Genomic DNA, 24,335 nt, shown 5'->3' with positions numbered 1-24,335 from the left:
TTAACCTACTGTATTTTTTTATTTCTTCACTATAGCAATTTAGTCTATCTCTTAAAACATTCAGAAGCCACCATAAAGGATGTACTGAAGATGGTTCAAAGCCTCTGGGTCATGCTGGTATCTTGAGTGCTCTCTTGCAGGCATGTCTGTGTGCAATGTTCACTGCATCATCCATTCAGCAGATGCCCACTGAGTACCTGCTGTGCCCCAGGCACCGTGCCACCTGCTCAGCAGGGCACAGCACAAATGGAGTCCCTCCCTGCCTGCACAGCGTTTCCATTCCACTTGTGGGGTGGGGGAGTGGGAAGAGACAGACAAGGGTTTAGACTGCTAAGGCTATGAGATGGGGTGCCTAGTAGAGGGCTGAAAGGGTGGCGAGGGAGGTGACCTTTGAGATGAGATCTTGTGGAATGGTGTAGGGTGGGCTTCTAGGAAGAGTGGACAGCAAGCACCAGGCACTGAAGCAGGACAAAGCTTGGCTCACTTGTGTTCCAGAAAAAAACAGTGGCTGGAACACTGGGACCCAGGGCAGTGGGGCACGAGGGAGGTGAGGGATGCAAAGCCAAGGGCCTTCGAAGCCAGTGGAAGGGGTTTAGATCCTAGCCCACGCGAGACGAGATGCCATTAGAAGGCTCTATGTGGGAGAGTGACACGAAGGGATTTACATCATAAATGGGACCCCTGTGGCTGCTGTGAGCTTGTAGGGAAAGGGGTAAGGATAGGACGGCGGCTGGGACCCTGAAGGCAGGAGATGATGGCATTGGGACCGCTGTGGTGGCAGCAGCAGTGGAGAAGTGGTGTAGAGGTATATCAGGAACATAGCGTTGTCAGGTTGCAGCAGGCCCAGGCGGGGTGGGGGTGGGGTGTGACTGAAGGAAGACTCTTGGGTTAGTGACTAGAACAAACTGGTGGATGACTGGAGTCTTATTTTGAGATGGAGAAGATGAGGACAGGAACAGGTCTGGGGGACAGAGGAGCTATGAGGACTTACTTGACTGTGAGTATCTGATGTCTGCCCTCAAATGACAGTCTCACTGTCCCAATTCTCTTCTGGAGATAAGCATTATGTGATGTCAGCATCAAGTTTGGCCATAACACAGTAAACAAAACACATGGTGTTCATGCTGAACTTGTAATGGATGCTCAGGCCTTTAAAGGGCTTACTAATGGAGGGGCACCTGGGTGGCTCGGTAGGTTAAGCATCTGACTCTTGGTTTCCGCTCAGGTCATGATCTCACAGTTCATGGGATCAAGCCCCATGTGAGGCTCTGTGCTGACAGCGTGGAGCCTGCTTGGAGTCTCTGTCTCTATCTCTCTCTGTGCCCCTCCCCTGCTTGCACTTGCTCTCTCTCTCTCAAAATAAATAAACAAACTTAAAAAAAATCTTTTAAGGGGTTTACTAATGAAAAAGAAAAAATCTTAAAAATGCCCTGGGGGAGGACAATGGAAGCAAAGTAAAGCCCAGCTCTATGTCTGTTTTCTAGACTGAAGTTCCATTTATGACTTTGGTTAAAAAAAAAAAAAAAAAAAAAAAAAAGAGTAGATTAAAAACAAAGCTTGAAAACCACTGATACAGTCAAAGCCCTATTTGCTGAGTCCCCTGCCAGGCAGGCTGCTAGGTGCTGAGGACAGAGATCAAAGCCAGTCTCTCCACCCACTAAGAATCCACAGCCCAGTGGAGACACATGTAAGGAGTGAGTGTCACATTTGGGAGTCACAGTCATCACGCCTGCACGACGGCAATAAAAGGCCCTACCTACCTCATAAACGTACAGTGAGGCTTAAAGGAGATAATGGGTAAGAAAGTTCTTTCTGAAAGTGTCAGGTACTGTACAACTGTTAACTGGTATCACTATGTTCCCTCTGAAATCCCAAGAGAAATCTTTGTAGGCCAGCAAAGAAAAGTTTATTTCTTTCAATTTCATTTTAAAATACATATGATAGTTAAGGAGAAAATTTAGAATACAATCTTTTCACTCAGATAAACTAGAATGATATCTAGAAACTTTGTATGATAGCATATCTCAAAAGATTATCTTAATAACATAAAAGAATCCTTTTAAGGCTGAAATAATTATTTTGTGCAACAGATCATACTTTTCTGTTAAGAAAAAAGAACTTAAGGAGAAGTTAAAACTTGGCGGGAGGGGGAACTTAGGGGGAAAAACCAGCGAAAGTTGATGTGTACAGTTCTAGTATCTCAAAACATTTTAAATACTATATAGAAGAAAAACATTCTATGGATAAAGTCATGATAGGAAGAAAGTATCTCTATACAGGGAATCACGAGGTACTTACAGCAGATAAGGCCAAGATTTGCTGTTGAATTGTTTCTTCATCATTACTATCAACCCATGGTGGCACTGCTGCTTCTAAAGGTTTTAATAATAAAGAAAAAAAGAGAAAAACATGTTACAAAGGTTACACTGCAATCGTGGTTTGAAAGAATAAGTTGCCACATAATCAATGTGGCAATTTATTAGTGAGCTCCAAGTATGAACATTCATCATAATTCCTAGACTTAAGATATGAATCTAAAGCATGTACGCATTTGGTAAAAAATTACTTGAGTTATATGGTAGAGAAATTGGACAACACCTTGACCAAGTGACCCAAATGATCATCACCAATGAAAAAGAGATGGTCATCGTAGGCCTCCAGATGGGCTATCCTGAGAAGGACACAACATCATCTATGTAGTATTCTGGCCAAGAATGCATAATCTGAATCTAATCATGAGGAAATATCAGCCAAAGCCCAACTAGGAAAGGTCTATTTAAAAAAAAAAAAAGAGGAGGCCAAGGGGGCGGGGGCAGAATATCCTTTGAAAACATTAATGTCCTAAAAGACAAAGGTCCTGGATTGGTGCAGATTAAAAGAGGCTAAGACACATGAGGAAAGCTATGCTGCATGCTGTATTGAGGGAGAAAACATACAAAGGACATTACTGGGTCAATGGACAAAATTAGAATATGCACATCGTATCAGTGTTCTTTTCCTAAAGCTGGTAACTGTCTGGTCGGTGATTATGTAAGAGAATACCCCTAATTCTTAGGAAACACACATTGAGTGGAACAAAAAGACACACACAGAGGGAGAAAGGTTGTAAAGGACAAGGCAGTTGGACTAAAACCAACAATCTAGGGAGAGGGGGTATGGGTGTTCTCAGTACTCTTTTTTTTTTTTTTTTTTTAATATATGAAATTTATTGTCAAATTGGTTTCCATACAACACCCAGTGCTCATCCCAAAAGGTGCCCTCCTCAATACCCATCCCCCACCCTCCCCTCCCTCCCACCCCCCATCAACCCTCAGTTTGTTCTCAGTTTTTAACAGTCTCTTATGCTTTGGCTCTCTCCCACTCTAACCTCTTTTTTTTTTTTTTCCCTTCCCCTCCCCCATGGGTTTCTGTTAAGTTTCTCAGGATCCACATACGAGTGAAACCATATGGTATCTGTCTTTCTCTGTATGGCTTATTTCACTTAGCATCACACTCTCCAGTTCCATCCACGTTGCTACAGAAGGCCAGATTTCATTCTTTCTCATTGCCACGTACTCAGTACTCCCTTTATACTCGCAACTGCTCTGTAAATTGAAATTATTTCCAAATAAAAAGTTCTTTTGAAAAAGTCACTGTACTTGATTCATGACAAAAGGTGATAAGCAGTTAGGAACTGAGAAGAGGGTTGTCAGGAGTGAAAGCAAATAAACGGGCAAATCAGGAAGTAAACAACAGGGCTGGGATCTACAACAGACATGTTGTCTTTGGTGCTCACAAGAAGAAGGGGATTACAACTCATCAGGCTTATACTGTTGGGTGACAAATGCAGCCACTGAGAGGTGAGTCCCAGGGGTCTTCTGCAGAGACCTGGGAGGTGATCTTGGTCTAGGAGGAGTTCAGTGCTGGGTGTGTGTAGGGGGTGTTCAGAGGGAGCAGCAAGTAGGAAATAGTGGAGACAAAGCCAGTGAGCATCCGAACTGGGGCTACCATCTGAGCTGGGGCTGTGGAGGTGGGAGGTCAGCACAAAAGATACATGCAGGGGGTCCTAGTATTTTCAACAAAACACCCCTGCCCTTTTCTGTCATGCGGCAAAAGTCCAATGGAAGAGACATCCTATTGTGTACCAACTGATAGAAAAGTTATGTGTATGTGTGGATAGACATATGGACAGACAGACACCTGGCTCATTCTTAGGCTCATCTTAAACAAGCAAATGGTGGCAATTATAATCCAAACCCTGTTAAATATAAGATAAAATAAGCATATTTTCATACTTAAAAAAATTGGGGTAAAGCCCCTTGAAAACACTATTTGCTTTAATATTCTGGCCTCCAATTTAAGTCTATTCACCTTGGGTGGCCTCTCCTGGTACTACTTAACCCTCAGATGAGGTCCTCTCAAGGCTCAACCTACCGGTATGGATGAGACACTCCCTGCCTCCCTGTTCCTCTGAAACTGCTCTTTTTAGGGTGACCAGTAACCTCCTGGTTGTCCAACCCACGGACAGTGCTTAGTTCTTTTCTCTCTAGGCCCAGTTTCCTTCTTTGTGAAATGGAGATAAGAGTAAGTACTTCTGAGTTTCTGTGACCGTTAAATGAACAAATGCACAAGGAACACTCACATGGTGCCTTTCCTCATGGTCCTTGTAAATGGACTTCTTAGCCGACCTAACTCTCCTTGAAATTCTCCCCTCTCTGGGCTTCTATTGCTTCTCTCTCCTAGCTGTTGTCTCTTGGTAAGTAAACGGGCACTGGTTTTGATGGCAGATTTGTTTCATCACTTACCAGCTGAGCAACCTGCAGCGAATTAACCTTGTTGATCCTACCTTTTAGTAAAGAAGATGTTGCATGTAAACATCAGGCACTCAGGAACTGTCAATTTCTCCCATTCCTTCCTTCCTGCCAACACTGTTAGATCTCTGCTCAGCTCTCTTCATGCTCGACACACTTCTCACTGAGCTCACCTACTCTCATGGTTTTTACACAAATTGACTTCTAATCTGTATCAGTAGATGGAATTCTTCATGCATGCTTCACACAGGAATCAACTGCTCCTGTTGGACCCCGTTCAGTTAATTTAGAGCAGTGCCGACCAACAGAACTTTCTGCACTGATGGAAATGTTCTAGGTTTGCACTGTCCAATATGGAAGCCACTAGCCCCTTGTGGCTATTGGGCCTTTGAAATATGACTTGTGCAACCGAGGAATGGAATTTTCCTGCATTCCCTTCCCTGCCTTTGTACATGTTCCTCTCACCTGGGGTCTAATGGGTGTCTCAAAACTGAAAGTGCCTCTGAGCCTTTCCCCTGCTCACTCAAAGTTCCTATCTCAGAGGCCCTGACCAGCTCCTACCCCAAGTCTCCAAGCCAGGATCACTTTCTCTGCTATCCTAAGGTAGGCTAATTTGTATAGATTTTTTGTCCCCAAAGCTGCTTTCCACTTTGAGTTGCCTGACCTGCCACAGGACTAACTAGCTCTTTTTGAATTTGTGGCACTGCTCAAACTGATGGAATTGTTTTACCCTTTTGCCAAATTCAAAGACAAGAGGCCGGTTTTGTGTTTGAGTACATCCAAACAGTAAAAGTAGACATTTTGAGATCCTGTAACTGCAAACATTTAAACAAGCATTTGTCAGTAATGAAATGCACTAACTTCCTCAAACACTCCATGACTTTTCATGGCCCTCTGTCACTCCTCTAGAAAGCTCTTTCGTTTTTATCTCCTGAAGAGAATGGGAAGGGAGCCAACTTCTGCTAAGTGCCAATTATGTGTATATCACACAGTGTGTTGGCCATGTTATAAAATGAGAAATGAATGCTCACTCTGTCACAGCCAGCTCCCCAGAGGGGCTGTCACCAGTTCCGTGGGAACAATTTCCTCCCTTCCTTTAAACCCCAAAGGTTTATGAGCTTGACTTCCCCACTAGTCTTTGTGCTACCTGAAGGATGGGGGCTGTTACACATTTTTGTATTCTCAGCGCCTCAGTGTGGTGTCTGGCACATTAATAGGTGCTCAATAAAATTTGGTAGGTGAGTCATGTATAAAAACCGATATCATACCTGACTTTTTGGTATGCTGTTCCTCAACAAATTTTTTCTGTTCCTTCTGAAAATCTCCTATAATGGTCTGTTAAAAAATATATAAAGAGTCAAATTACTTCGAGAAGGTTATTACATGTAAGATTTGTGAAGTCATTTGAGACATTTTATTAATTTTATTCAAATAAAAAGGTTAAAAAAGTGATACTTCACCCTTTCTCCACCAAAAGGGAAAATCAATTCAATAGTTTTGAATTTTAAGTATACAACCTTTTTTATGATGGATTATCTTTTCAAATGCAAAGATAAAATGAGTCAAAAATTGAATTTTTGTTTTATCCCAAAAAACAATAAAAGCCAGGTCAAATCTCATCCTAACATGTAGTACACACAGCAAAGCAGCTAAATAACAAGCTATCTGAAGTTTAATCGATGGCCTCCTTAGTTCAAATAATTACCAACATAAATGAAATTCCCCAGGCCTACACCCTACCACTGCAGGAAATGAACAAACTCATTCCTTAGAGTCTGAAAATGTAATTCCTAATGGGACTTTAAAAACTTAAGTGAATGATGCCAAGGCATAAATATTTGGAAACAGTTACAGTTTAAAATTAAACTCACAATATAAAAAGTTCAGTATTATGCAAAAGTATCAGTGTATTTCAGAATATATTAAAATTAAAACCAAGGTTACTTAAATCATTGCTACTTCTTATACAAAAAGAAGAAAAAAACCTCCAAGAGTCTCAACAATTAATATTTTTATCAGAATATGATATCCAACTTGGATTAATGACGTTCATAAAAAGGGATAATTATATTTAGCTGCTAATCAATTTGAAAAGATGTTGAGGGGCGCCTGGGTGGCTCAGTCGGTTGAGCGTCCGACTTCAGCTCAGGTCACGATCTCACGGTTCGTGAGTTCGAGCCCCGCGTCGGGCTCTGGGCTGATGGCTCAGAGCCTGGAGCCTGCTTCCGATTCTGTGTCTCCCTCTCTCTCTGCCCCTCCCCCATTCATGCTCTGTCTCTCTCTGTCTCAAAAATAAATAAACACTAAAAAAAAAAAAATTAAAAAAAAAAAAAAGAAAAGATGTTGAAATGTACCTTATCAATGATGTCATCTATCTTTCCTTCTTCTACTGATTTCTTTATTGTTTGTGCTGTTTCAGCAACTGATTCAGTTATCTTTTTTGTAGCAGCAGTTGCAAAGCTAAATAGATAGTCTGTAAAGAATAAAAGACAGTCTATGCTCCATTCAAGTACAATGGTTATTATATTTGTGATTCTTCCCTTAAAGAGCTCTCATGAGAATCTTCAACCATAGGGCATGTTTCTTGTTAACTAGGACGTGAAACGAGAACCACTGACAGTACCCCACCTTCTGGGTGGACCCGCCGGCCATCCATACCCGGCCTTTAATTCATCTCTTGCAAGGAGCGTTAAGCATACGCCTCCCTTCTCCCCCAGTAGTCTCTAGTTCTAACTTATCTCAGCAAGTAATCTCCCTTCCAACTTCACAAATAAGATCAAGGCTCCTTTTCACTTTCCTTCCTTTCTAGACCCTAAATATCCTATTTTATTTTCTCCTTCCCTCTTGTTCAAAGAAAAAATGTCCCTCCCTCCCTAGATTAACCCATCTCGTGATAAATCTGGGGGAATTTTTAATAAATAGAAATCTTGGCAAGCCCTAATATAAATATAAGTCCTTCTTAACTAATAATAATGAGCAAATACGTAGAATAAAATTAAAACCGGAACATATAAACTTTCACCTTTACAAAAGCACAAAATTAATGTTTCTAAAGACCCGAAAAGACATTATGTATCAAAGCTCTATTGCAACCGCAACATAAAGGCCTGTATGTAAACAAATATCATTTCGAAGTCCACAATGTATACAACATAGGCTGCGGGAAGCAACCTCAGGCAGGTCCTGAAGCTGGACCCGCTGGGGGATGCTCCTGGGCCACTGCCTTCCAATCTCATCTAGTGGGAGATACTCTCTAAGTTAGGGCACTCTTGCCTCTGCTACTTGCACGTGCGGAGGGGCAGGTGGGTTGACTCTTACAACACTCAGGGAGAAAACCCAGATAAGAATGGCAAAGGGAGCTTGGCACACCAGATTAAATCCTCACTGGTGGCTGGTATCACTTCCAGAGAATCAGGTAACTTGTACCACTACCTGGGAGCAGCAGTACTATCTCCCCATCTGAATGACCTTCTCTTCCACTTTCCATAGCCTTTACCATAAAGAGTCTACTTTCTCCCATTGCGTCTGGTGGCATTCACCTGTCCATGATGTCAACACCCCATTGTGACTATAAAACGGGACACTACTTGCCTATGGTCTCCTTCTCACCATTCTTCCCCCTCCTATTCTACATTCATATGATCCCAAGAAATTCTTGAGTATCTCCAAGGAGGTTTCAGATACATTATTCCTAGGTTTGAAACACCTTTATCTTCCCTCCTTTTATCTGGCTTAACTCTGCATATACTGTGCATCTCCACTTACATATCGCTTCTCAGGAAATGTTCCCTGGCTCCTTGACTGGAGTAGGAGCTCCTGAGATGTGTTCCCTCAGCACCTGTGTTGCCCAACCAACAATATTCATGACACTCTATTGATTACTTGGTGGATCTGTCTTCCCAGACAGACTCGGGGCCCATCCTAAGTTCCACTGGGGCAGGGACCAAGGCTGTCTGATTCACCACTGTATCCCCAGTGAGTGACCAATAAGTCCTTGTTGAATGGACAAATGGGGGGCAACATAGTAAGTTTTAGGGAAGGGTTTTAGGGAAGTCCCTCATTTCTGTTTGGTTATGATTAGTCTATTTACAATAAATTGGGTAGACAGCCAGATTATTTTGTAATAATATTCTTTGCAGAGAGTCAAAGAAATCTGAAGTTCTAAAAGAGCAGGGTTCCTTTTAAGATTTTCTCTCAGGAAAATGTTAAAAAAATTTTTTTGATGTTTATTTTGGAGAGAGAAATAGACAAAGCGCAAAGCGGGAGGGGCAGAGATAGAGGGAGACCAGAATCTGAAGCAGACTCCAGGCTCTGAGCTGTCAGCACAGAGACCAACACGGGGCTCGAACCTGTGAACCTCAAGATCATGACCCGAACCGAAGTTGGACACTCAACCGACTGAGCCACTTAGGCGGCCCTGAGCCACCTAGGCAGCCCTCAGGAAAATGTTTTTAATTAGAATCATCATTTTTATGGGGCGCCTGGGTGGTTCAGTCAGTTGAGCTTTCGATTCTTGGTTTCAACTTAGGTCATGATCTCATGATTCATGAGTTTGAGCCCAACATCCCGGCATCAGGCTCTGCATTGACAGTGCAGAGACTGCTTTGGATTCTCCCTCCCTCTCTCTCTGCCCCTCTCCAACACAGACATTCTCTTGCTCTCTCTCTCAAAATAAATAAAACTTAAAAAAAAAAAAAAAGAATCATCATTTCTATTCCAAGGAGTACTGCCATTTAAAAACTGGTATTTTAGGGGCGCCTGGGTGGCTCAGTCGGTTAAGTGTCCAACTTCGGCGCCGGTCATGATCTCATGGTCCGTGAGTTCAAGCCCCACGTCAGGCACTGTGCTAACTGCTCAGAGCCTGGAGCCTGCTTTGGATTCTGTGTCTCCCTCTCTCTGACCCTTCCCCAGTCAGGCTTTGTCTCAAAAAATAAATCAACACTAAAAAAAAAAAAAAAAAAAAAAAATTAAAAATAAATAAATAAATAAATAAAAACTGGTATTTTAGGGGCACCTGGGTGGCTCAGTCGGTTGAGTGTTTGACTTCGGCTCGGGTTGTGACCTTGTGGTTCGCGAGTTTTGAGGCCTGCATTGGGCTCGCTGCTGTCAGTGCAGAGCCTGCTTCAGATCCTCTCTCGCCTTCTCTCTGTTCCTCCCTTTCTTGCTCTTTCCAAAATAAACATTTAAAATACATAAATAAATAAAATCTGGTATTTTAGCATAAATATCTCAATTCTCAGATTTTAATGAGGTACAGTACACTGAACACAGAGAACACTGGAGAAGTATAGTTCTCGCCCTCAAGGAATGCCCATTTCCAACCAAATAAAAGACTCAAAGACAAGAGGAGCAAGAATAATCATTAAACAGAAGCACTCAGAGAAGGGAGTAATTAGAGAGTGGTCTGGATTGTGAAGTCAGAGGGAGGGGGGGCATGGGAAAGCATGATAGGAGATTTTCAGGTAAGAAAGCTCATGAAGATGAGAAGTGGCTTATTAGTTTTGCAAATTAACATATCGGCTGACACCAAGTTAAAGGCAGTTTTAACTACATGGTTAGAAAAAGTTGAGACTAAGATAAGAGTTAACAGGAAGTAATAGGAGTACAATGTCCATTTTGAGAACACAGGCATAAAGAGAAGGTCTCAAGTGAAGCAGCAACCAAAGAAAAGGAAGACTAAATAAAATGTGTCCAGTGAGCAAGACTAAGCAACCTTATGAAAGGAGGGGGCAGATTTCAAACACTGAAAGCAGTCATTTTACCTTCATTTTAGACTCATAATCATCCTGGGAAGAATAGGTGTAATCTGCCCAGTTTACAGATAGGTAAGCCAAGGCTCACAGAGGATAAATGATTTGCCCATTAAGATAGTGGCAGACTCTGCTGATGGCCTAGCCAATGCCTATTCCCTTCCTCCTTGGCAAAACAACCCCAGTTTGGTGGGAGCTTATCAAAGCTGGGGGTGGTCTTGGGGACTTCCGACACAATCAAGGTGGTTTTATTAAGCCTCTGTTAGATTTTCCGTAATTTGCAGCTGATTTTTCTGTAATTTGCAACTGATATCACAATAAAGACAATAGTACAGAAAACTCAAACACAGGCTATCTGCTTCTAACTGGCAAGCTTGTGCCCCAAATCCCACACTGCCTCATGTCAGATGAGCAAGTGACAAGGGCTTGAAGAACTAAATGGAATGATAAAGTGGGGGGCGCGGAGTGGCTCAATTGGTTAAACGTCCAACTTTGGCTCAGGTCATGATCTCACAATTTGTGAGTTCAAGCCCCACATCAGGCTCTATGCTGATAGCTCAGAGCCTGGAGCCTTCTTCGGATTTGTGTCTCCCTCTCTCTCTGCCCCTCCCCTGCTCGCATTCTGTCTCTCCCTCTCAAAAATAAATAAACATAAGAAAAAAAAAGATAAAGTTGGAAGGTTCTCAAAGGTTAGAAAAAGCATTAAAATTATCAGAAGAAAGAGAAGAAGGTAGAGTTTGCTTGCTGCTAGAACAGGAAAGAAAATGAGCAGATAGTGATTTCTAAGGCAAAGCTTTAGAAAATTAATATTCTTAAGGCGCAAAATACTGTATTTCATAAAATTTTAGAACCTTCATGTTGGAGGACTTTAGAGGTTACCTAATTGAACCTCTTATCCATGTAGCCCCACTTCTAGGGATAGGGAGCATGTGACTTCAACGGGTAGCCAATTATTACTGTTATCCCCTCTAATTAGGAAATCTTTTCATTTGCCTTGTCATTCCTACCTCTCAGACTTAGATCTGTCCTTTTAACTAACATAAAATGACTTTTCTCTGAAAAAAAACTTTCAGAATTTTGAGCAATGCCCCTAAGTTTCTTCTTCAAGCCAAAATCCCCAGTTCTGTTTAGTATTGATCATAAGCCATGGGATCCAAGCTCTTGACCATTTGTACTGTCCTCTTCATGGTAAGCCAGAGTTTGTCATCAGCACTGAATTGGTTATTTTACTTCTGTATCAAAGCAGACGTATATTTTCCTATATACACACTAATTTTTGGAGCCCTTTTAGTCGTACACTAAGCAAGTTAGGCACCTAGAACTTGAAATGCACTTTCCCTACAGAAAAAGAGGATAGCCTAATTAACATAGTTCCACCGCAAATATTAATAGCATTTTTCTTTTTTTAAAAAAAATTTATTTACTTTTGAGAGAGAGAGAGAGAGAGAGAGATTGAGAACAGGGGAGGGGTGGAGAAAGAATCCCAAGCAGGCTCTGCGCTGTCAGTGCAGAGCCTAATGCAGGGCTCAAACTCACCAAATGAACCATGACATCATGACCTGAGCCAAAATGGAGTCAGATGCTTAACTGACTGAGCCACCCAGGCACCCCCTACTAACAGTACTTTTCAAAGGAGAAGAGACGATGGCCCTTCCTCCATTTCTGGGCATGGACTGACCTTAGGGATGGTTTTGAAAAAGCCAAAGCTCATTTTTGGCCACTCTCCCACTTGTTTAAACTATGCAAACGACTCACGTATTGAACGTTCTCAGAGGTATGGACTTTTCTTTAAAAAAAAAAAAAAAAAAAAGTACAGGGGCGCCGGGGTGGCTCAGTGGGTTGGGCTTCCGACTTCGGTTCAGGTCATGATCTCATGGTTCGTGAGTTCGGGCCCCACGTCGGGCTCTGTGCTGACAGCTCGGAGCCTAGAGGCTGCTTCTGATTCTATCTCCTTCTCTCTCTGCCCTTCCCCTGCTCTCACTGTGTCTCTTTCTCAAAAATAAAATAAAAACATAAAAAAAATTTCTTAAAAAAAAAAGTACAGATGAACCTTCAATTTGGTCGACTTCAACAAAAACCAAACAACCAGTTTGCACTGAATAATAAGTTACTTTGAGGCATGAGGCCTTCAGGGAGGTTGAGAGGCACTTTTCAGTGAGTTCCCTTATCAACTGTCTCCTTCTGAAGCAGGTGATCCTAGGAGGCTGGAGTTTATCAGGAGGGAGGACCAAGGATGGGAACGTTTGGTTTTAGGTGATGGAATGGAATGTAGGCCTGGGTGTCCACCACTTGTAACTGGTGAGTTGCCTACATTTACAAATAGATCACCATGAACCAGAAGTATTTAGAGTCCAGCCCTGAAGGCAGGCACTCAACAAATGTTTACAGAACAAATGGGGCTCCCAGGAGAGTCCGTGTAGATTTTAAAAGGCTAAAGAACTGAATCTATTCAGTGGTTGTCAGGCTGAGAGGTGTTTAACTTCAGGTTTTTTAAATTTTATTTTATTTTATTTTATTTTATTTTATTTATTTTTAAAAATACTTTTATTTTATTTTTGAGAGACAGAGCACAAGTGGGGGAGGGACAGATAGAGAGGGAGACACAGAATCCAAAGCAGGCTCCAGGCTCTGAGCTGTCAGCACGGAGCCCGATGCGGGGCTTGAACCCACGAACCATGAGATCATGACCAGAGCCGAAGTCGGATGCTCAACCGACTGAGCCACCCAGCCGCCCCATAACTTCAGGTTTTTTTAAAAAAAAAGTTTATTTATTTGAGAGAGAAAGACAGAAGGAGAGAGTGGGAGGGGGCAGAGAGAGGGAGAGAAAATCCCAAGCAGACTCTTCGCTGGATCCCATGAACCTGGAGATCATGACCTGAGCTGAAATAAAGAGTCTGACACTTAATGGACTGAGTCACCCAGGTGCCCCTAATTTCAGTTTTTAAAAAATGAGTCTTTTTAAAGACAACATACCTTTTAGGATCAGTACGTAGAAATAAGAAAATATCTGATCATCTCTCTTATCTTTCTGAAGGTTTGTGTGTAAACAAGAACCTTTACATCTTTTTAAAATCACATAAATTTCAGAACCAAAAGAGCTCTCTTATTTGGAAACGACATTTGCAATGTGCCTGTGGGTGGGGAAGTTGGGATTCTCTGTCTTCCTCGTTCTCTGCCCCTCCCCTACTCTTTCCCTCTCAAAATAAATAAACTTAAAAAAAAACCAAACAAACATGAAATTAAAACATCTCTGAGCCTGACTCCCACTTGGGTAGATTCATGGTAGTACTTCCAGCTAACCTTAGCTTCCCCAAACACCAAGAGTCTGATGAGGAAAGAAAGAGGTGGGAGCATTAGGCTCCAAAGTAGACATCCATATTGAAAATAAATCTATTTTAGAATATTCAGGACTTTGTTACTAAATACAAACATGAAGTTTCAAGTTGATGATAAAGTCCTCACTGTTTTTAATATAATTTATTGTCAAATTGACTTCCATACAACAGCCAGTGCTCATCCCAACAAGTGCCCTCCTCAACGCCCATCACCTATTTTCCCCTCTCCCCCGCTTCCCATCATTCCTGTTTGTTCTCTGTATTTCAGAGTCTCTTATGGTTTGCCTCCCTCCCTCTCTGATTGTAACTATTTTTTCCCCTTCCCCTCCCCCACAGTCTTAAGTTTCTCAAGATCCACATAGGAGTGAAAACATATGGTATCTGTCTTTCTCTGTATGACTTACTTCACTTAGCATCACACTCTCCAGTTCCATCCACGTTGCTACAAAGGGCCATATTTCATTCTTTCTCATTGCCACGTAGTATTGCATTGTGTATGTAAACCACAATTTCTTTATCTATTCATCAGTTGATGGACATTTAGGCTCTTTCCATCATTCGGCTATTGTTGAAAGTGCTGCTATAAACATTGGGGTACATGTGCCCCTATGCATCAGCATTCCTGTATCCCTTGGGTACAAGAGTCAGACGCTGAACCAACTGAACCACCCAGGCGCTCCCAGCATGTGACTCTTGATCTCAGAGTTGAGAGTTCAAGCCCCAAGTTGGGTGTAGAGATTACTTTAAAAAAAAAAAAGTGACTTTTAAAAAAATGTTTATTTATTTTTGAGAGAGAGCATGAGGGGGAAGAGCAGAGAGAGAGGGAGATAGGATTCAAAGCTAGCTCTGCGCTGCAGCAGAGAACTCGATGTGGGGCTCGAACTCAAAAACCATGAGATCATGACCTGAGCCCAAGTCGGAGGCTTAACCAACTGAGCCACCCAGACACCCCAGAAGCAACTTTTGCTAGTTCCCTGAAGATCAACGAAAATGGCTCTCTGTGTTGTGTGAAATGGAGTAAACACCCATACCCTGCTTTTCCTAACATGGTCCCACTTGTATCCATCTCAACTACCTAACATAGCCTCTCTAGTTCTAGTCCAATTCATCTGACATCTTTTGAAAATGGCAAGTTTGTTTCTCCTCAATTTTCTACACAGGAAACAGTTATTCCCTCTTTAGAGATTTTGTTGTACAGCACTTGGTTTTATTTCTCTTGTGCACTGTTTGGGGGCCTTGAGCTGAGGTTCTGTACTGCCATGATTTTACATTAGATCTATTTTCCCTGCCCCTTCCCCCAAACTTTTTGAATGTTACAGCCTTTCTTTCTTCTTTTAATGTTCATGTATTAATTTATGAGAAAGAAAGAGAGAGAACAAGAGAGGGTAAGCATGAGCCGGGGAAGGGCAGAGAGAGAGAGAGAGAGAGAGAGAGAATCCCAAGTAGGCTCCTTCCTGTCAGCAAAGAGCCTGACTCGGGGCTTGAACTCACAAACTATGAGGTCAGGACCTGAGCTGAAATCAAGACGCTTACCCAGGTGGCCAGTTTAGCGCCTTTCTTATTCTAACATGTGTTCCTCCACTTTCAGACTCCAGCCTCCCCTATGCTCTTCTTGCCTTTTAGCAGATTCTTTAAAAATGCTTGCTAAATTTACTATCTACCTTTGCCACAGTTCTCTCGCTTGTAGTGCCACCTGCTTTAGGACTCACCTTCTCAAGGATGTTTTCTTTGATCATTTAAGCCCGCCAAGGTCTCCAGAATCAGAATTACCAGAGTGATGTGTTTATTTTTCAAGCCTACTACTTTCACTGTCCTCCCTAACTAGACTGTGGCTCGCAAAGGGTACGGCCTTTCAAATGAGACAGACCTGGGTTCAAATTCCACTTCTACCATTTGCCATAGCTTTGAGCCAGTAACTGTAGGCTTGTTCTCCCAACTCACAGAGGTGTTTAACAGATTAAATGAGAAATCGTCCACAAGCCATCCGGTACTGAAACCTGCATCCCAGACAATAATCCACAAGTACTTTCCCGCCTTAAAAAAAAATTCCGCTGCACCTAAACCAGCCTGAGGGACGCCTTCGGTAACTCTTCCCGCAATTTACTTCAGACAACACACTCGGCGCTACAGACGCAAAAGGGCACTTTTCCAACTGACTTAAGCTCCCCAACGCCCCCCGTCCTGGGGGTGGGGGGTGTGGAGGTGAAAGCTCAAGAAATGAATAAAAAAGATTCCCTGTCAAACCTAAAGACGTCGAGCCACACCGCTTTGCGGAGGCCCTGGCTCCCAATGTTTACACACCTCGTAAGGCGGTGACCTGTCACCAGGAACTTGCCCACAATCTGACTGCTGGATGAAGCTCCAGCCTTGCCCAGATCCTCACCAACCTTTCCCGTCCCAAGAGGACCCACAGACACACCTTCCTCCCATTCCACCCGCTCCACACCCCCCCAAACAGTCGGGCCTGCGCCCCGGGCGTCAAGAGGAGGGAGCGGGCATCCCCCTACACTCTCTGGTCCCGAGGGCTGGAAGAGACTCACTGCCGAGGCCTTTCGCCTGGTGAAGGAGCTCCTGGTCCCCCGCTTGCTGCGGCTCCCCCTCCACCGACTCGGTCACCGCTTCGGAGCAGTTCTGGGGTGGAGCGTCTCCCTCCAGCTGCCTGTCTCCCTCAGATTGCCGGCCACCCGCCGCCGGCTGCTCCAAGCCAAACCAACTGCTCAAACTCCGGAACATCCCGCCCGCGGTGCCGCTACCGCGGTCCGGGTCACCGGAGACCCTAACTAGCACCGCCGGCTAGCGACTCCACAACGCTTGTCTCCCGGGGAGATGGCCAGAAATGCGACCCGCGAGCAGCCTGTCTATCCGTCTCCCAGTCTCTATGGCAGCTCCGCCGCCGGCCGCGCGTGCGTCACTTCCACCAAAGGCCCCGCCCCCGTGGGCTGTTTATTTCAGTAACTTTATGACGTGCGTGGAAAGCGGACAAAGGTTTTTCCCAGCGTAGTCCCGCCCTGTCGTCTCTCCTCCTTCCCCAGCGTTTCTAGGTGACTGACCCTGCCGTGTAAACGGGTCTTTGTCACTCTAAGCAGCTTGGCTGCTGGCTCAGCCTCGCTTTGTCAGGCCACGCTGGGCCGTCCACGCAGAAATGGAGGTCTTTAGCCCCTTTCTGAGTCCGAATCAAAATTGGCCCCGGGCCTCTAGGTCCAACGACCAATTTACAGGGAATACAGCAGACTAAGGAAAGCGTTAGAGGACCCCATGGGATGCGGGCAGCAGAATCTAAGCTGTGAGAAACCACAGGACAAACGACCTTGTTTCTTCAAATAAATTGCAACAGAGGGGAAGGGGAAGCTATAGGTTAGAAATGAATTTAGAGACATAACCCATGACAACCAGTGGATTTTATTTGGATACTAATTCAAGCAAACATTGGGAGAAAAAGTATGATGTGTATAAGAATTGGAAATTTGAGCAATGGATAGTTGATGAAAGTAACGAATCGTCACATTAAAATTTTAATTGTAGAATACACATAAAATGTATCATCTTAACCATTTTTAAGTGTACAGTTTAGTAGCGTTAAGTGCATTCACATTGTTGTGCAACTATCTCCAGAGCTCTGTGAGTTGCAAAATGCATTAAACAACTCCCCATTCTTTCCTCCCACCAGCCCCTGGCACTCACCAATTTATTTGTCTCTTATGAGTGTGACTACTCCAGGAACTTCATGTAAGTAGAATTATACCGTATTTGTCTTTTTTGTGACTGCCTTATTTCAGTTAGCAAATACCCTTGAGGTCATCCATGTTGTGGCATGTGTCAGAATTGTCTTAAAATTCTGCCTTAACAAAAGGCTGTGTTAAAAAGGGCTGAATATTTCTTTGAGAAAGAGAGGGAGAAAGAGAAAAAGAATCCCAAGCAGGCTCTGCATTGTCAGCATGGAGCCCGATGTGGGGCTCCAACCCATGAACCATAAGATCATGACCTGAGCAGAAATCAAGAGTCCGATGCTTAACTGACTGAGCCACCCAGGTGCCCCATACCACTGTTTGTTTATCCATTTATGTGTTGATGGACATAGGGATTGTTAATCTTTAAATTGTGGTGGTAGTATTGTGTGTATTTAAAGGAGTTCTTACATTTTAGAGACTTGTACTGAGATATTTACCAATGAAATGATAGGATGTCTGGCATTTGCTTCAAATTAATACAGGATGGGGGGAAATGGGTAGGGATATAGGTGAAACAAGCCTGTCCAGGGGTTGACAGTTGTCCAAGCTGGTGGTTATACTTTATGTCTGCTGCTCTATACTTTTATTTTTTCCCATAATAACATGTAAATAAACAAAAAAACGAGTCAAGTAAACAACTACCCCTCCAAACAATTCATGAACATATTTCACAAGCACAGTCTCAAGCAATCCGTTGGCAAAGGACACCCATGATTCCTCCTCCCACCATTTTGAAAAGAGTAACTTAGTTCCAGTGACTTGTGTGAATACTTGGGGACAGATTGTGATAGATTATGATTCTGATTTCCCTGCTCTCCAGTTTTCCAGCCTGAGGTATATTTACAATTCAGGTCCAAGACTTTAGCTTAATAAACCCAAACAGCTTTATTGAGATATAATTCACATACTACATAATTAATGTGTTTAAAGTGTACAATTCAATGGTTTTTGGTATATTACTCTTAATTTTTTAAATAGTAATAAAATATATATTAAAAAATCTGCCCTTTTAACTATTTTCAAAGGTACAATTCAGTGGCATTAATGACATTCCTGCTTGTTTTTAGAGTCAGACCTCTTAGGACCAATGTTTTCTAGGATTTGTGTCAGTGAGAACCTGAAGGTGGTCAACACTTTATTGACAAGGGATATTTGGTTCAAGTATGATAGAAATGAGCCTAGAATTTCAGTCAGGAGCTTACAGGAATGAAGATTCTAACTTCACCGTCTACTAAATGAATAACCTTGACTTGTTATTTGTCCTTTCTGCCCTTCAAGTTTCTTCACCTGCAAAAATATACAGCCAGGGGCTGGGGGGGGGGGGTGTTGGGCTTTCAGTAAGCAGAGGTAGGGCCCAGCCTATTCCACTTTACTTTTGCTTTATCTCCAGGAGCACCCAAAACCACAGTGAAGGCTGTGTTTCCCAGGGAACAGACAGTTTTACAATTGTTCTGAAAGGTAGAATTCTTCAAAATAAAAAGACTGTAAAAGAGCATGAGCCATCTACTTAATGGCAGACTTCTTTATCATCTCTTTTTTATCCTTATTGCTATGCTGGTAGTAGGCCATTAATAAACACTTGTTGAATGAGGATATTCTTGTCCCACCCAAATCAGTCAATCTGAATCCTCTTATCAAATCTGTTTTTCTGCTAGATCCACTCCCCCCCCCCAACAATTTTGGATTAATAATACAATAGTTATCATAGTAATCCCTTTGTATTCACAAAATATCTTTTATCTGTTAGCTACATAGATGAATAGACTAAGATAAGGATAAGACCCCACATCTTGTGGTGAAGAATCTGGCTTTGGGGGTAAATGTTTTACAGTGACTTTGCCACTCATATTAACTAATGTACCTTTGGTCAGGAAACTTCACATCTCTAAGCCTCAGGTTATTCATTATAGAGAGGGGATCATAGTAATTGTCCTGGTTATAAAAAGGGAATGAAGTATTGAAATGTGGAAGGAAGTCTTACATATGTGGCAGGTAAGTATCACCATTGATGTCAACCCATTTCATAAATGTTCTTTCCACAGGATCCTCTGGGAGACTTGTTTCATAACAAACCTCTCCATGCCTCCAGCCTTCAAAGGTGTTTCCTCCTTTTCAAAAAATGTATTTATTGGCTTTCATGAAGACTTCGGGCTTCCATACAGTTTCTACTGAGTGGAGCCTCTGTTTATTTTTCCAGAAGGTGACATCACTGTCCCTAGCTCCTTCCTGCTTCTTCCTTGACACTACTCTGTCATCCTTGGTGGAGAGAAACTCCCCTTTGCTTTGAAACTCATCTAATTTTTGCCATACAAACCTCCAACCATCCTTGTTGCTGTCATCTATTAGCTTTGGGATCACTCATCCACATTCGCTGAAGATTTGGTTTCTTGGCCTCCATTGGCTCATCCAAGTTCAAAGCCCTCACTGTCCCGCGCACCGGCCTGGTGGGTGCTAGGTCCAATTTCAGTGGTGCCCATCTCATTTGACTCTGTTTTAGCTGTCAGACCCTAAACTGTATCATCTCCTGGAATTACTTACCCTTTGAAGTCTCCAATGCCAACCCCACACTCTGGTGACAATGTGCCAGCTCCCTTATTCCCATAGTCCCTTTGTCTTTAGTTCTCTTTTCTTTCTTCTAGTCTGTCAGCTCCACATTGCTGTCAGTCCTTCCCTGCGTGGACTAGACTCTTAGTGAATTACCATAATCAGATTCTCTCAGGCCCTTAACTGCCTCACTCTTTTTCCCTCTACTCAGCCCACAGACTGCTTTAATCATAAATATCCATATTTATAGATCTACCTATATAGCTGGCAAAATCATAGCTGGCCACCGTTACGCAACAGTGGTTATGACTCCTCTAGGTCTTCTATGACACTTGTCTCACTTGGCACTCTAGTGACTCTCGCTGATTATTCACAATTTTCACCACTTTCCTAACTCTTCTATCTCAATTCCCATCCCTTCTATTGTCCAGTTAGATCCTTTCTCCTTCAGCGGTTTGTGTTCCTCCCTTTGCCTTAAAAACGTGTGTCCTCTCCCAGCCCCAGCCATCCTCCAAACACTTTTTAAAAAATATTTTTTATGTTTATTTTTGAGAGAGAGAGAGAGAGAGAGAGAGAGCGAGCGAGCACAAGTGGGGGAGGGGCAGACAGAGAGGGAAACATAGAATCCAAAGCAGGATCCAGGCTCTGAGCTGTCAGCACAGAGCCTGATGCAGAGCTCGAACCCATGGACCTCGAGACCATGACCTGAGCCCAAGTCTGAAGCTCAACCGACTGAGCCACTCAGGCGCCAGAAATCCTCCAAATACTCTTAAACAGTCTGGAAGCCCTGATTGTCCTTTCCCAACCCAGCTTCGCCCCCTCTCCCCTTCACTAGTAGTGTTTGAGGAACTTTACTGATTTGTTTTATTAAATATTTTATTTAAAACTTTAAAAAATGTTTATTATTTTTGAGAGAGAGAGAGACAGAGGGCGAGTGGGGGTGGGGCAGAGAGAGTGATACTCAGAATCCCAACCAGGCTCCAGGCTCTGAGCAGTCAGCCCAGAGCCTTGTGCAGGGCTCGAACTCAGGATTGTGAGTTCATGACCTGAGCGGAAGTCCCACGCTTAACCACTGAGACACTCAGGAGTCCCCAAAATTGTATTCTTAAGTAATCGCAACACGCAACATGGGGCTGGGACCTACAATCCCCAGATCGGGAGTCGCAGGCTCCACCCAGCCTGGCGCCCCAAGGAACTTTAATGATTTCAATAGACGTGTCGAGCTGCCTCCAGACTGCAAGCCCCTCAAAGGCAGGAATCGAGTTTTATTTGCGTCCTCTTCTTAGCGTTCCTGCAGTTCCTGGAGGGCAGGAAGGGTTCCACAAACGTTTGTGACAGCGTGAAGCTCTTTACAGTGGTGAGAACTGGACGGGAGGACCCAAGCCAGGGTGAGCCTTGCCTAGAGGCAGGGGCTCGCCGGGAACGTGGCGTTCACCCGCGCTTCCGAAGTGCCTCTGCTAAGTGAGCCACGGAGGGGAGGAGCAGTCCCCGGGCTGAACGAGGCCTGGGGCCAAGTGCATCCCGGGCGGAGGGTGGCGGGAAGCTGTCTGTGCCTGAGGAGTCACTTTTTAGGTGCTTGTTTTGGAACACTGCACAAACGCGGGTGCAAACCCCAAGCTCACCAGCGTGAGTCAGCGGGGCCGGCAGCAGCAGGAGAGGGAAAGGTGGGCGAGGAGGGCGCCGCGCACCCCGAGGCCCGCGCGGGCAGCGGGAAGGACCCGGTGGCTACAAGCGACACCCCTAGCGGCGGCCCCTTCCCCAGCCCTACAGGTGAGCGCGGGCCCGCCGCGGGGCGGAGCGCGCCGTCCCTACTGGCCACCCTCCCGGCGCCACCACCACCGCCGCAGGTAACCCCCCTCCCGGACCTTCCCCGGACCCCCAGGGCCTCCGAGCCCCCAGCCCCGGCGCGCACGTGGGGCCGGGCGCCTTTGTCCGCTCGCCGATGGCGCCCGCGCCGAGTCGAGAGGGGCCGGCAGCCGGGCGCGTCCCCGCACCCCGCGCACGCAGACTGCCGGCGGACGGCGGACGGGCGGGGGCCGGGGCTGCCCTGCCCGCGCCCAGTGCCGTCGGAACCTGCCGTGCGGCGGCCCCGCGATCCGGCCTCCCGAGCGTCGCGTCCCCTGGGTGCGCTTCTCCCCGCACGGGCCTCGGAAGGGGGCGCAGGGGCAGGCTGCGCCCCGGGCTCCATTTCTCCCTGGCCTCGGGAGCCGGGAGAGCCCCGAGATGGCGTTGGCGGAAGTGAAGCCCCGCGTGGAGTGAAATGGCCTTTCTGTCCCCTCCCCCGCCTGGTGCACTCCTTAAACAACGACCCTAGCATTTTCCCCAGAATAGCTGCTAAGGGCGCGCTGTGGCTAAGTACGCAGCTGTTACAAAATAGCTTTCTTTTTGCAGCAGTTTTTACGGATTTGATGTGTAATTTACATGCAACGAAATGCACCCATTTTAAGGGTGCAGATCAGGGATTTGACAAATTATACACCCGTGTGATCGCTACCCCAACTTTGACGTAAACCATTTACATCACCCCGGAAAGTTCCCTCGTGCCCCTTTCCAGTCAATCCACCCCTCCCCAACCTGCCTGATTTCTATAATAGCTTAGTTTTGCCTGCTTTAGAACTTAATAAAATGGGATCATTCAGGAAGTACTCTTGTTTGTGACTAATACGTTTTAAATGGCTGTCACTGAGAAGGTGTGTCTTGGTGCTTCTGACATTTTTAATTGCTCAAGGCCCGCAGCTGTCCAGTGTGGCAGCCACTGGCCACGTGTGGCTCTTGAGCGTTGGAAATATGGCGAGTCTGAATTGAGATGTGCTCGAAGTACCAAATTTTGAAGACTAGTACAAAAAAAAAAAAAGGGTTGTAAAATACCTCACTAATGAATTCTGATATTGATTATATGTTAAAATGATACTATTTTGGATACATTGGGTTAAGTAAGATATTGTTAAATTAACTTCATCTATTTCTTTTACTTTTTAAATCGGCTACTACTACTAAATTTAAAGTTACACCGGTGGTTCCTGTAATGTTTTTATTGGACAGCAGACAGAGCAGCTCTACACACTCCTGTTTTACAAACTGTTTTACAAACAGTTCCGTTCACTGCATATTAAAAAAAAAAGAGTAAATGAAAACTTTAATCTTCAAATGGGGAAGAACATATAGATTCAGGGAAGTAGCCTAAAGAGCCTGATTTTTCTTACAGTTTTAAAACTTTGCTTCAAACTTACTGCCTTGCTTACAAGTCGAAAGGAGTAGGTGTCTCTTCGATATTAAGTTACATTTTCAAGAACATTGTAAAATATCTGATGTGCTTAAAAAAGGTTATCTTGTGCCTTTGAAAATATAAAAAAGTAGTAATTGCCTACAGCCCAACCACCTAAGTATTAAAATTTAGCTTTTTGAGGTACTTTTGATAAGTTTTCATTAAAAAATATAATTGAGATCATGTATTCGATTTTATATCCTTGTATATAAGGGAATTTTTTATGAAAAATTCTTAGGCTTTTTGACAACCACATAATGAGACTTCACATGAATGCACTCTTGTTTTCAATGGCATTTTTTGATTTTGCTAACTTTCACAAATAGGAAGTCATTTATTTTTATTTTTATTTAAAAATATTTTAATGTTTATTTAGTTTTGAGAGAGACAGAGCGCAAGCGGGGGAGGGGCAGACAGAGAGGGAGACACAGAGTCTGAAGCAGGCTCCAAGCTGTCAGCACAGAGCCCGACACGGGGCTGGAACCCAGGAACCACCAGTTCATGACCTGAGCCCTGAACTACAGAGGGACCCCAGGAAGTCATTTTAATAATGTCACAGTGCAAGTATAAGTTACAGTTACAGCAGTGCTCATTTTGTACCGGAACCAAATGAGACTTTGTTCAACCCATGCCCAGCAAGCCAATAAAAACTGACACTGAGCTTTTTGCAGTAAAGGAAGATAGGCTATTTATTGGTGTGATGCTACCTAGGAGAACAGGGAGCTAATCCTCTAAAGTTCCTAACTCCCTAATGGTTTGCAAGTGAGGGATTTTAAGGGCAAGATTTGGGGCAGGGATCTCCTGAGAAGGTGGATGCCATGAGATCATGCTAACAGGTGCTCGGGTGCTCCTTCCTCTGACTTTGTGTTTATGTTGGAGATTTCATTAGGTACACCTGGTAATTACGTCTTTACTTGTAAGCG

General features: G+C 44.0%; 2 protein-coding genes across 5 annotated transcripts in view; one reads left to right on the top strand and one right to left on the bottom strand.

Annotated features, from left to right (window-relative positions):
• Window positions 1-16,766, bottom strand: part of SYAP1 (synapse associated protein 1) — a 31,428-nt gene extending 14,662 nt beyond the window's left edge. Inside the window, exons 1-4 of the mRNA XM_049643508.1 lie at window positions 16,416-16,766; window positions 7,145-7,263; window positions 6,059-6,125; window positions 2,299-2,372 (exon numbers count right to left, since the gene is read on the bottom strand). Of these exons, the coding sequence (XP_049499465.1) occupies window positions 2,299-2,372; window positions 6,059-6,125; window positions 7,145-7,263; window positions 16,416-16,608 (453 nt within the window). The 5' untranslated portion in view covers window positions 16,609-16,766. The remainder of the gene's footprint in view (window positions 1-2,298; window positions 2,373-6,058; window positions 6,126-7,144; window positions 7,264-16,415) is intronic.
• Window positions 16,767-17,553: 787 nt separating this feature from the next.
• The window catches only part of CTPS2 (CTP synthase 2), a 104,215-nt gene continuing 97,433 nt past the window's right edge, over window positions 17,554-24,335 (top strand). Inside the window, exon 1 of one of the 4 annotated variants that reach the window (XM_049643504.1) lies at window positions 17,554-17,601. The gene's annotated coding sequence lies outside the window, so the exon portion shown is untranslated. Of the gene's footprint in view, window positions 17,602-21,603; window positions 21,995-24,335 lie in introns of those variants that run through there. The other 3 variants (XM_049643505.1, XM_049643502.1, XM_049643506.1) reach the window with 3 other exon arrangements.

Source organism: Panthera uncia, chromosome X, assembly GCF_023721935.1.
Source record: "Panthera uncia isolate 11264 chromosome X, Puncia_PCG_1.0, whole genome shotgun sequence".
NCBI lineage: Eukaryota > Metazoa > Chordata > Mammalia > Carnivora > Felidae > Panthera > Panthera uncia.
The sequence above is the reverse complement of the archived record's forward strand: the minus strand, read 5'-3'. Positions and strand labels throughout refer to the sequence as shown.